Source organism: Heterodontus francisci, chromosome 37 (assembly GCF_036365525.1).
Source record: "Heterodontus francisci isolate sHetFra1 chromosome 37, sHetFra1.hap1, whole genome shotgun sequence".
In the NCBI taxonomy this organism is placed as follows: domain Eukaryota; kingdom Metazoa; phylum Chordata; class Chondrichthyes; order Heterodontiformes; family Heterodontidae; genus Heterodontus; species Heterodontus francisci.
Window position 1 is genome coordinate 12,165,346 of NC_090407.1, and position 12,535 is coordinate 12,177,880.

Consider the following 12,535-nt stretch of genomic DNA (forward strand, 5'->3'; position numbering starts at 1 on the left):
TCTGATTTGCTAGATCTGAAGTAGTGTACTGGATTTACCTTTTCTAAACTGTTACCTATCAAATATCTGTAAATAGTGATAGATAAACAGCAAAGTCAAAGTTCATTCAGGCATTGTCTATATGTTTAGAAAAGGTTTTCTTTTTTATTTGTTTATATTGTGTTTGCCAGTTATTTAAATGGATCTTTCCTTTCAGGTGTCACTATGAAGCTGATGGATGAGGTGGCCGGCATTGTGGCAGCTCGTCATTGCAAGACCAACATTGTGACTGCATCTGTGGATGCCATCAACTTTCACCAGAAGATTCAGAAAGGTACCACAACTGCTACTTTCACACTCCTTGTCACACGAGTACTTCAGTTGGTACTATCAAATTGCTGTGTGAACATTTTGTACGCTTTATGCCATGATGCTGTTCCAATGAAATGGTTTGCATATGACAGGCAGATTATAATACTGCTGCCTATATAAATGATACAACTTTGTCTTTGAAAGTTGCTTCAAAATCAAAACTTTCAAATACATTCCAACAACATTAGAATAATAAGCCCTCACACTACCTCCAGCTGCACCGGAACCAAACCGCAGAAGAATGTAATGCACTATTAAACATATTTATTTTATAGTCAATATTTTAAAAAAACATAATTATATTTACTTTTTCAGATGGTTTACCAGTTCTGTGAGATTGGTATTACCATCACATTACACAGAGTTGAGTTCTGCTTCCTGTCCAACATGAGATATATTCCCAGCCTTGAAATTATGGGGTGAGATGCCTAATGGATTCCTATGATGTTCGTTGGGACGCTAATTTAAGAGATGTTGGTCAGGAATTTAATTCTTTAATTGTGAATGCTTTAAGAGGTTGTACATGAACTTTTGCACTCAACTTCTCTTTCTCATCCCCATGTTAGCTGATGTTGTGAATGGTTCCCTCCCCTCTGGTATTGCCCCCCTCTCCATCAAATCTGCAACATCACCCCTCTCCTCAAAAAAAAAGCCCTTGACCCCTCCATCCTTGCAAACTACTGCCCAACTCCAACCTCCGTTTCCTCTCCAAAGGCCTTGAATGTGTTGTCACCACCCAAATCCATGCCTATATTTCCTGGAACTCCATGTTTGAATCCCTCCAATCAGGTTTCCACCCCTGCTACAATAAAAAAAATGGCTCTTAGAAAAGTCACCAATGGCATCCTCTGTGACTGTGACAAAGATAAGCCATCACTCCTCATCCTTCTAGACCTGTCTGCAGCCTTTGACATCGTTAACCATACCATACTTCTCTAATGCCTCTCCAGCGTCTTCCAGCTGGGTGGAACTGCACTTGCCTGATTCCATTCTTATCTATCTCACAGAACCACAGAATTGTTACAGCACAGAAGGAGGCTATTCGGCCCATCCTGTCAGTGCTGGCTCTCCAAAAGAGCAATTTATCTAGTGCCACTGCCCGCCTTCTCCCCATAGCCCTGCACATTCGTCCTTTCTGGATAACAATCCAATTCCTTCTTGATTGCCTTAATTAAACCTGCCTCCACCATACTCTCAGTTGGATTTGCCAGGTGGAGTATAATGTAGGAAAATGTGAGGTTGTCTTGGGAGGAAGGATAGAAAAGCAGAATAATATTTAAATGGAGAGAGACTGCAGAATGCTGTGGTACAGAGGGATCTGGTGTCCTTGTACATAAATTACAAAAAGTCAGCATGCAGGTTCCGCAAATAATTAGGAAGGCAAATGGAATGTTGGCCTTTATTGTAATGGGGTTGGAGTATAAAAGTAGGGAAGTCTTGCTACAACTGTATAGGGCATTGGTGAAACCACACCTGGAGTACTGCGTACAGTTTAGGTCTCCTTACTTAAGGAGGGATATATCTGCATTGGAAGCAGTTCAGAGAAGATTCACTAAGCTGATTCCTGGAATGAAGGGGCTGTCTTACAAGGGAAGGTTAAGTAGGTTGGGCTATACTCATTGGAGATTAGAAGAATGAGATGTGATCTTATTGAAACATGTAAAATTCTGAGGGGGTTTAACAGGGTGGATGCTGAGAGGATGTTTCCCCTTGTGGGGGAATCTAGAACTGGGGTCTCCCATTTAAGATGGAGATGAGGAGGAGGAATTTCTTCTCTCAGAGGGTCATTAATCTTTGGAATTCTCTTTCCCAGAGAACAGTGGAGGCTAGTTCATTGAATATAGTGTTAGACAGATTTTTGATCTACCGGGGAGTCAAGGATTATGGGGAGGGCAGCAGGAAAGTGGGGTTAAGGCCACAATCAGATCAGCCATGATCTCATTGAATGGCGAAGCAGGCTCAAGGGGCTGAATGGCCTGCTCCTGCTCCTATTTCTTATGATCTGCGTACCTCTAATTCTGGCCTCTTGAGCATCCACAATTTTAATTGATGCACCATTGGTGGCCATGCCTTTAGTTGCCTGAGCCCTAAGCTCTGGAATTCCCTCCCTAAACCTCTCCACCTATCTACCTTTCTCTCCTCCTTTAAGACACTCCTTAAAACCTACCTCTTTGACCCCCAACCTTTTGGTCATCTGCCCTAATATCTCTTTATGTGGCTCAATGGGAAATTCTGTTTGATAATGCTGCTGTGAAGTGCCTTAAGACATTTTGTTGTGTTAAAGATGATATTGTTGCTGGAAATATTGAATGATTGCAGAAATGATCTTATCTGAATTAATTTCCACTTGCTTTGCTAACTGGAAGTACAATTCTGTACATAAGAACATAAGAAATAGGAGCAGGAGTAGGCCATTGAGCCTCTCGAACCTGCTCCACCATTCAATAAAATCATGGATGATCTGATTGTGGCTTGAATTACACTTTCCTGCCTCCCTCCCATAATCCTTGACTCCCTTGTTAATCAAAAATCAGTCTAATTCAGCCTTGAATATATTTAATGACTCAGCCTCTACTGCTCACTTGGAAAGAAATTCCAAACACTAATGATCCTCTGAGAGAAAAAATTCCTCATCATCTCCATCTTAAATGAGAGACTCCTTAATTTGAAACTGTACCCCCTAGTTCTAGATTCCCCTATGATGGGAAACATCCTCTCAGCATCTACCCTGTCAAGCCTCTTCAGAATCTTATGCGTTTCAATAAGTTCACCTCCCAATCTTCTAAACTCCAATGAGTATTGGCCCAACCTGCTCAACCTTCCCTTCATCCCAGAAATCAGCCTAGTGAATCAACTGTGAACTGCTTCCAATGCCTTAAATAAGGTGACCAAAACTGTACACAGTACTCTAGGTGCAGTCTTAACAATGCCCTGTACAGATGTACCAAGATTTCCCTACTTTTATACTCGATTCCCCCTTGCAATAAAGACCAACATTCCATTTGCCTTTCTAATTACCTGCTATACCTGCATGCTGACTTTTTGTAATTCATGTACAAGGACACCCATCTTGTTAATACAGCAGTTGACACCATTTCATTTGTACCTGGTCTTGAACCATTTTTGTTTTGAGCATTATTTTGGAAAATGCATTAATTTTATTTATTCCATATCAGTGTTTCACAAACAAGAAAATTAATGGTTGATCTTTAATATTTCTCGATGAAAATGATATCACAGTGGACTGAATCTCAGTTGTTACTCCTAATGTTTCAATTTGCTCCATCAAGGGCTCTACCAAGTGCCTATACCTCGCCCAAGTGACCATCTGTTGTCTGTAAGTGCAGAGAATGGTTGTCGGCAGGTTATTGACCTGCTATCTGCAGGAGATGGCTAGTTTTGTGAAGCAGAAGTGCCAATGATAGGTGTCCTTAGACATGACAACATAATCTGTTTCCATCATGTTGGTTGAGCGATAAATAATGGCCAGGAAACCAAGTGCCAATCTCCTGCTTTTCTTCAAAATAGTGGCGTGAGATCTTTTATGTCCACCTAAAAGGGCAGACAGGATCACATCTGAAAGATGGCACCTGGGAAATGGATGGTGTAGTGGGTTAGACAGTGCTCTATTGCCTCTGGGACCTGGGTTCAAATGTCCAAATAAATGGACTAAAAGTCCCTTCTGTCTATTGGCTGGAAGGTTCTGATGTGAAATATGTTTGGCCAGCCTTAATCCAGCTCCAAACTGGCAGCCACTAAGACAGGCTTATAGATAATTGGTGTGGGAAATGGAAAATAAATACTACGGCGGACTTGCTCTTCTGAGATTGGGGCTCAGGGATGTTGTTGGGGTGGAGTGCTATAACTGATCTGAGAGTGCATTATGTTGACACAATAAAATGTGCAATTCCTTAGCTTGATGAGCACAATGAAATAAATTAACTTAGAATTATAGAATGATACAGCACAGATGGAGGCCATTCAGCCCATTGTACCTGTGCCTCTGGAGAAGGAAATGAAAAGAATTAGAAAGGAGGAGGTAGCCAAGCCCTTTGTAGGATTGATCAGAAACAAAAGAGGAGGGGACAACAGGTGAAGTTTAGAAATTAAAAGAGAAAATGCTGAAAATACTCAGAAGGTCAGGTAGATTCTGTGAGTTAGGAAACAGTGTTAATGTTTTGTGGTAATGACCTGGAAGTTGCTGCCCACAAGGGTGGTGGAAGCAGAGACAATCAGTGACTTCAAGAGGAAGTTGGATGGTCAACTGAGAGAAATAGACTTGCGGGGTTATGGGGATCAAGCCAAGGAGTGGGACTGACTGCATTGCTCCGTGGAGAGCTGGCATGGACTCGATGGGCCAAATGGCCTCCTTTTGTGCTGTAAATGATTCTCTGGCTCTGTGACCTCCGACAGTGCAGCGCTCCCTCAGTATTGACACTGGGAGTATCAGCCTGAATTATGTATTCAAGTCTCTAGAGTAGGGCTTGAACCCGTGATTTTCTAAAGCAGAGACGAGAGTGCTACCACAGAGTCATTGGACGCACAACCTTGAGAGGGATAATAAAGAGCAACATAAATACAACACAAAAACAAAAGTTTTAGAATGATACAGCAGGTCCATCAGTATCTGAAAGACAAAAACAGATGGCTGCTTCAAGTGGAGGCTCTCACCAATTCCAATGAAAGATCTCTACCTAAAACATTAGCCTCTCTATTTGCAGTGCAGACAAGCCTGGTGTGCATTTTCAAGTTTTCTGATTTTATCTCAGATTTTCATCACTTGCAGTTTTACCCTTTATTACAATGTGGTATTATAGAACAGTAAAAAATATAGTAGAATAGTAAAACACAGAAGGAGGCCATGTGGTCCACCATGCCTGTGCCAGCTCTTTGGTAGAATTATCCAATTCATCCCACTCCCCTGCTCTTTCCACATGACCCTGCAATATTTTACTTTTCAAGGGCATATCCAATTCCCTTTTGAAAGTTACTGTTGAATCTGCTGCCAACACCCTTTCAGGCAGAGGAGTCCATACCCCATTCCAGAGTGGTGAAGTAATTCAGAATGGTAGAATTCACAGACTCAGTTTGATGTCCACTGATTAGTTACGAATTATTCCTCCCTCGGATTTGGAAGTGTTCAGTCGCATGAACTAGTTGTACTTTTCTTGCCAAGATCTTCCTAGGAGACCAATTTGACTCCCAGGCCATGCCAATTCAACTGCTTGTTGCAGACATTCCTGCTCAGGATTGTTTCCTTCATAAATGCTTAAGAAAACTAAAGAACAAATCCCTGGATTGAAGATTATTAAAGCAAACAAAAATAGTTATTTCTATTCAGACAGGAACCAGGAAGGTCAATATTCCAGTTGAGGTTTGGCTGCAATGTGTTGTAAAATAATGTAGATAATATTTCAGTTTAATTGGTTCCAGAAATGCCTAATTGTGAACACAGGAAATGTTCTTGTTTAGTTTTATGTTTTGAAAAAAAATTCAATTAGTGCAAGATGACTAACCTGGGGTGGTCATTTACAATATTCCTTTGGAATATTCTTAATCGTTCCAGTCGAGGCAGTGTTCGTAATGTTTAGTACCAGTGGTTCAGTGAAATAAATATTACAGCAACAATGCTGGTTGGAAGCCTTGGTGAGAATACTTAAGGGGATTGTGTTATTCTGATGCAACAGAGGATGAAGTATACAATTGTGAACACAGATTTGAAGAGTGCTGTTAGCATTCCGAAGGGACCGTTCCCTTCCCTGGTTCACCCCCAACACCTCGTCCCCTTCCCACGGCACCTTCCCATGCAATCGCAGGACGTGTAATACCTGTACTTTTACCTTCTCTCTCCACAATATCCAAGGCCCCAAACACTCCTTTCAGGTGAAGCAGCGACTTACTTGTACTTCTTTCAATTTGGTATACTGTATTCGCTGCTCACAATGTAGTCTCCTCTACATTGGGAAGACCAAACGCAGATTGGGAGACCGCTTTACGGAACACCTCCGCTCAGTCCGAAAGCATGACCCCAAGCTTCCGGTTGCTGGCCATTTCAACACCCCCCCCCCCTGCTCTCATACCCACATCTCTGTCCTGGACTTGCTGCAGTGTTCTACCGAACATCAATGCAAGCTGGAGGAATAGCATCTCATTTACCGATTAGACACTCTACAGCCTTCTGGACTGAACGTTGAGTTCAATAATTTCAGAGCATGACGGGCCCTCCCTTTTTATTTTCAGTTTTTTTTTCTTTTTCCTTTTTTCTTTTTCTTTTATTTTATTTTAGTTTGTTTCATCGTTCATTTTTCTTACCATGTGCCTGCCCACTATTTTTTTCATGTTTGTGCTTTGGGCCAGGGCTGTTCATTTTTCTGTCCATTAACACACTCTCTGCACTAGCGCTTTGTCTTTCAACACACCATTAACATACCGTTTGCCTTTGCTCCTTGACCTTCTGGTCGGTTATTCTTTGTGACCCTGTCCTATCAACACCTTGCCTTTTGTTATCTCTTGCCCTACCCCTGCTTTATTTGCTTAAAACCTATTACATTTCTAACCTTTGCCAGTTCTGATGAAGGGTCACTGATCTGAAACGTTAACTCTGCTTCTCTCTCTACAGATGCTGCCAGACCTGCTGCGTATTTCCAGCATTTCTTGTTTTTGTTATCAATTAGAATGTGTTCCTTTATTTTTTATGGGATGGATGCAGTGTCATGTGCAAGATAGCACGCGTACCAACTTTAATGAGTAGAGTGGTATTTTTGACATTTGGAACAGAACAGTCAAGATTGTAATAACTTTAAATATACTATTTGTACCAAGAACTTTTTTTTTTTTACCTGTTTGGTATTCGATCTTGGGCAGCATCACAACTGATCTAGACTTTGTCTTCACCTGATACCCACACTTTTCTGTTGAGGATCACAATACATCAATCTGAAGCAGGAATCCTGGCTGTTTTCTTTTCACTTCCAAGCCCAAGGGCACTAAATCCAATTGCAGCAGCCTTATCCACTGTACTAAATTGGTATTAGCTAACTCAGTATGAGCTGAGCATCATATTTGGGCCCTTGCTGGTGTGTATGACTTAACAGTACACTTGGTGGCAAATAACTTGTTAATGAAACACTTGGTTAACTTGGATATTTTTGGCTGAACTCTGAACAGAATACATGGAGATTTATTGATGTTGAATTGAATATTTTTGTTTACTTCACACCTCTAGAGACTCGCTTCAGTGCTATTGCTACCAGTTGCCTGAAGCTACTTTGGAATACCAGCAACTAGAGAGACTGAGATGGGACTGCTAATGGAATCACAGTGACTCACTCTGTGAAGTTTCAGTGCTGCACAGACAAGTTGATAGATGAGGGGGATTATCATGATAATAATTCTGACACATCTATGTCACCAGCTGAGAACATATCAATTTTTTTGACAGCCTTGCAGTATTCTGTGTTATATTGATTCCTTGGAGGGTTCTGCCAGGCATTGAGACTGATGATCTTTTCTTACATGTTTTTGTGACTGAGCAATTGCAAAAAAAAATTGCTCTTTCAGTTCACTTGTAAGACTTTATTGGACTTGTAAGACTAGCATTTATGTAGTGCATTACTGTAGGATGACCTGTATTAAACAGCATTATCAATATTAATATAGATAGAAATGCCATCTTGGATAAAATCGGAAATCTCAAAATAGATATGGGTTCCAGTTTCAGATGACATTCACCCACGGAGAAGGGACAGCTGCTTTGTGAGCCCTTTGTCCATATCTTCAGTAGTTCAATAGAGTTAGGGCTAGTTCCATTGGATCGGAAAGTAGCTCAAGTGGGTTCCAATATTCAAAAAGGGAGTCAAATCCGAGCCATCAGCAGGGCCATCAGCCAACATCCCTCATTGGGGAGATACTTGAAGGGATCCTAAGAGATGCCGATTATGATTACAGGAAAGAGATGCAGCTATTAGTGATATTACTCAACATGGCTTCCTGAAAAGGTCAGGTTTTACGAACTTGATTTGAGTTTTTGAGGAAGTTACTAGGCTAATGGATGAAGATAATCTGGTTGACATTGTCTACACGGATTTTCAGAATGCCTCTGACAAGGTCCCTTACAGTAGGTTAATTCACAAGATAAAATTTTGTGGTATCAGGAAGTCTCTAGTCATGATGCTACAGACATCATGAGTACGGGACAGGCTTGATGGACCAGCTCGTCTTTTTCTGTCCATCATTTTTGTATGTTTGTATCTGTGAAATCTCCCAAATTGCTTCACACAGTTAATTACTTTGAAGTCTAGCCACTGTTGTTATGTTGGCAGATGCAGCAGTCGTTTGGAACACACCAATTAGATGAAAAGTACTCTGGGAGAATTCAATGCTGTTTTTCAAGTAGTGTTGTAGAATCTTTTACTATCCACTTGAACAGGCAGACAGATCCTCGGTTTAATCATTGTTCCTAACAGCCACAACTCTGACAATACAGCACAACCTCAGTTCTACATTGGAGTACCATCCTAGTTCATGTGTTCAAGTCCTGGAATGGGACATATTATCAGGAGACACAATGCTGTAGAAAGTGGAACACAAAGTAAGTGAATGTGTAAGGAATTGCAGATGAATTTTAACATGGATCAGCACCCGGCAATGCACATCAGAAAAGGATGAATAAAGCACGCTTGCATCATCAATTGGTCTATATTAACAAAAGTAAGAATGGGAAATAATTTGAGTGTGATAATGAACCATTCACTAAAAGTACCCAGGCTGTGTAAAGGTGTTATTAGCAAGGCTTGTCAAGTACTAGGGAGCACATTAAGGCTATTTGATTATAAATTCAATTAGGTTGTTTTAGCCCTGGATAAAGCATCAGAAAGGACACATCAGAATGTACAAACCTGGGCATTCTCTCTTAAGAATTATATTGATATAATGGAAAGAGTTCAGAGACAATTCCAGGATTTAGGACTTCAAATTATAAACAGAGAATCACAGAACTGAGTTTGTTTTCAATGATGAAAAGAGGATTGAGAAGATTTATAGTACAGTAATGTAATGGCTGTTACACTGGACTAGAAACACAGAGGTTCATAATCCCACTGTAGTAAATTGTGAAATTGAATTCAATAAATCTGGTAATTCATTAGCTAGAAAATTGAATGCAAAAGCTGCTGTTTGTTGTGAAAACCATACCAGTTCACTAATTTCCTTCAGGAAGGGAACCTGCACTCCTACCCAAACTAGCCGAGACATGACTCATAGGGCTGGATTTTATGGGCCTGTGGGAAATGTGATGGGAGGCGGGGGCCCCATAAAATAGTGATGGATGGCGGGGGTGGAGTGCCCATCGCCTTCCTGTAGCCCTGCGATTAAGTCAGGGGCGGTAAAGGCCAAAGGCAGCCTTCCCAGAGGCCATTTGAGGCACTTAAGTGGCCAATTATTAACCACTTAAGGGCCTTAACCCACTGCTGCTGGCATTACACCAATGGCGAGGGTGGGAGGAGGGCCTCTGTCATGTGGGGAGGTCGCCCAGTAAAACAAGGCAGCCTCTGTGCGTGCTTGGTGATAGGGGTCTCCTCTGGAAGCAATCTGTGCCCCCCCCCCCCCCCCAAGACCCCTGGTGACAAAGGCTGTCTCTTTGCTGACCACACCCCTGCCCGCAGTGAGCACCCTCCTCCTCCCCCCCCTCGTCGGGGCCTACTGAATTGTCCTTAGAAACCCTGCCACACTTACCTGGGGTCCGGGGCCAGTTCAGTAGGCCTCTTGTAGTATTGGCCACCGCTCCCAGTGGCGCTGCCGATACTGACCAGGAGCTCTGGGAGGCAGATCCCTGTCCTTAAAGGGACGGAGACCACGGTGCTGGTCAGTTACTTGCCCGAGTGCCATTAATTTGAGCCAGGGTCACCAGAGGACCAAGGCAGGGTTCGCCTCGCCTTTTTGGCCCAGCGACGAGGCCCCCACCGGCTCCACAAAATTCAGCTCTGATGTTCTCAGTTTGAAGAAAGAAGGTCTATCACCACCTTCTCAAGGCAATTTGGGATGGGTGATAAAAGTAGCGTTGCCCACATCCCAGGAACAAATTTTTTTTTAAACTGCTGTTTTGAGTTGGGAGTCATAGTTTGTCAATGGATATATGTATAATTGTCCTTCTTTCTGAAGTATGTGATAAAAATGCATAATCAAGGTTTTGTTTCTTCCCTCAGAATTCTTAAATAAAGTTTGAAGAAGCTTACAGAATTTTTAGGTCACCTTTCAAAATACGCCAAAATGGATTAAAATATTTTAAAGAATTTTTTTTAAATTTAATTTGAAGATTGCATGCCATTATTAGCTTCTATCAGATATATTTTAATAAGATATGCAGTCAAAACTGTCACAGCTTGATATCTGAAATCCAATATACACTTAACGTTCATCCTTCTGGACAACATCCTCACCATACTGTTTGGTAAATAAATTGCACATGTCTGTAAGTTGCTCCCCCAGTGTACATCTGAAAACTTTTTCAGACACAATTTCTTTTTTCCAAAATACTTTGCCCTACTTTTCTGAAGGTGCTTACAGATGGGGCGGCACAGTGGCGCAGTGGTTAGCACCGCAGCCTCACAGCTCCAGCGACCTGGGTTCAGTTCTGGGTACTGCCTGTGCGGAGTTTGCAAGTTCTCCCTGTGACCGCGTGGGTTTCCACTGGGTGCTCCGGTTTCCTCCCACAGCTAAAGACTTGCAGGTTGATAGGTAAATTGGCCATTATAAATTGCCCCTAGTGTAGGTATGTGGTAGCAGAATGGTGGGGATGTGGTAGGGAATATGGGATTAATGTAGGATTAGTATAAATGGGTGGTTGTTGGTCGGCACAGACTCGATGGGCCAAAGGGCCTGTTTCAATGCTGTATATCTAAATAAATAGACGATGGGCTGTATTTCCACCGGCGCCAACAATCCTCATTCCTCAATGTTATTTGCTCCTGTGATGTGGGCAAAGCAAGCAAGGCTATTTTCACCCATCCCTAGTTGCCTTGACAATGTCGTTAGAGGACTTCCTTAAAATTGAGTGGTTTGCTAGGCCACGTCAGAGGACTTTAAGAGTCATGGCTTGGCCAGATTGGGTAGGGGTGGCAGGTTCCCTTCCTGAAGGGGATTAGGGAGCTAGTATGGTCTTTACAACAACACTTGCCGTGTTCTTTATACGTGGAGCTAGACTGCGAGTGGCTTTTTAATTGCTGAGACAACACAGCCTAGGCCAATCCTGTCCAAATTTGATGTCCGCACATCTACACTGACCAGCAGAAAGATGGGGTTGCAGTCGGGCATAATAAACAGCCAACTTTCTCCTCCTTAGTTTTGGGATGTCCTGACTGAGTTTAGCTCACTGAGCATAAACCAGGAGTAGAATGTTGGACTTTACTGACCTAAATGGCTTAGTACCACAGCATGTGCTCCATTTACTCATTGAGCCATCGGAAGACTCTCCTGAAATTATTTTTCTGAATAGACAGCAGCATACTTGGTATTAAAAAAAATGAAATGTACATTAGCATCATAATCTTGCCTGCATCCACTCATAAATTTCCTGCAGGGGGTCTTTTGATGGCTCAATGCAGAAAATGAACCTGTAGTGTCTCATGATTTATTCTGAAATCAATTTTTATTAGAATGAATGGGGCGCACCAATATATACGGAATCATAAATAAATTAGGACTAATTTGCAAACCTGAGAACATTGAGGGTACCTCAGCAATCCCATGGTCCCAATGGTAAAGCTGCATTCCCGGGGAACATAGATCGAAAGCAGGTCTACAACATTGTAGTTTTGATACATGATCCCTGCAAATATGGGCATCACAAGCACATACCTACGAGCTGAATATATCTATATACTACTATCGTACAAAAGGTAGGTACAGCATAAAATTATCAGGGCCAGTGTGATCTCCTGGGTTGATTTTGATTGTCTAAAGAGGTTGGAGAGGAATTGCGCAAATTTTTTCTCTCCCAAATTGGAGATTCCATGGTATGGTATGGTATGGGGTGGGGTGGGGATTGTAGGTATTATAATGCACAATATATCCCATTTGTGTGGGACAAGCTGGATGGACCAGAGGGTCTTTCTCTTGTTCATTGAAAGAAATTGTGTTACTGGCCTTAACTCATTGTAACATTACTGTTATTTAATATAATATTCAA

At 41.9% G+C, this 12,535-nt stretch overlaps 1 protein-coding gene across 3 annotated transcripts in view; it reads left to right on the top strand.

Annotated features, from left to right (window-relative positions):
* acot7 (acyl-CoA thioesterase 7) overlaps nucleotides 1–12,535 on the top strand; it is a 262,472-nt gene that overhangs the window by 187,478 nt on the left and 62,459 nt on the right. For all 3 annotated transcript variants that reach the window (XM_068017117.1, XM_068017118.1, XM_068017119.1), the window contains one exon: nucleotides 197–313. In XM_068017117.1, coding sequence (XP_067873218.1) covers nucleotides 197–313 — 117 coding nt within the window. The remainder of the gene's footprint in view (nucleotides 1–196; nucleotides 314–12,535) is intronic.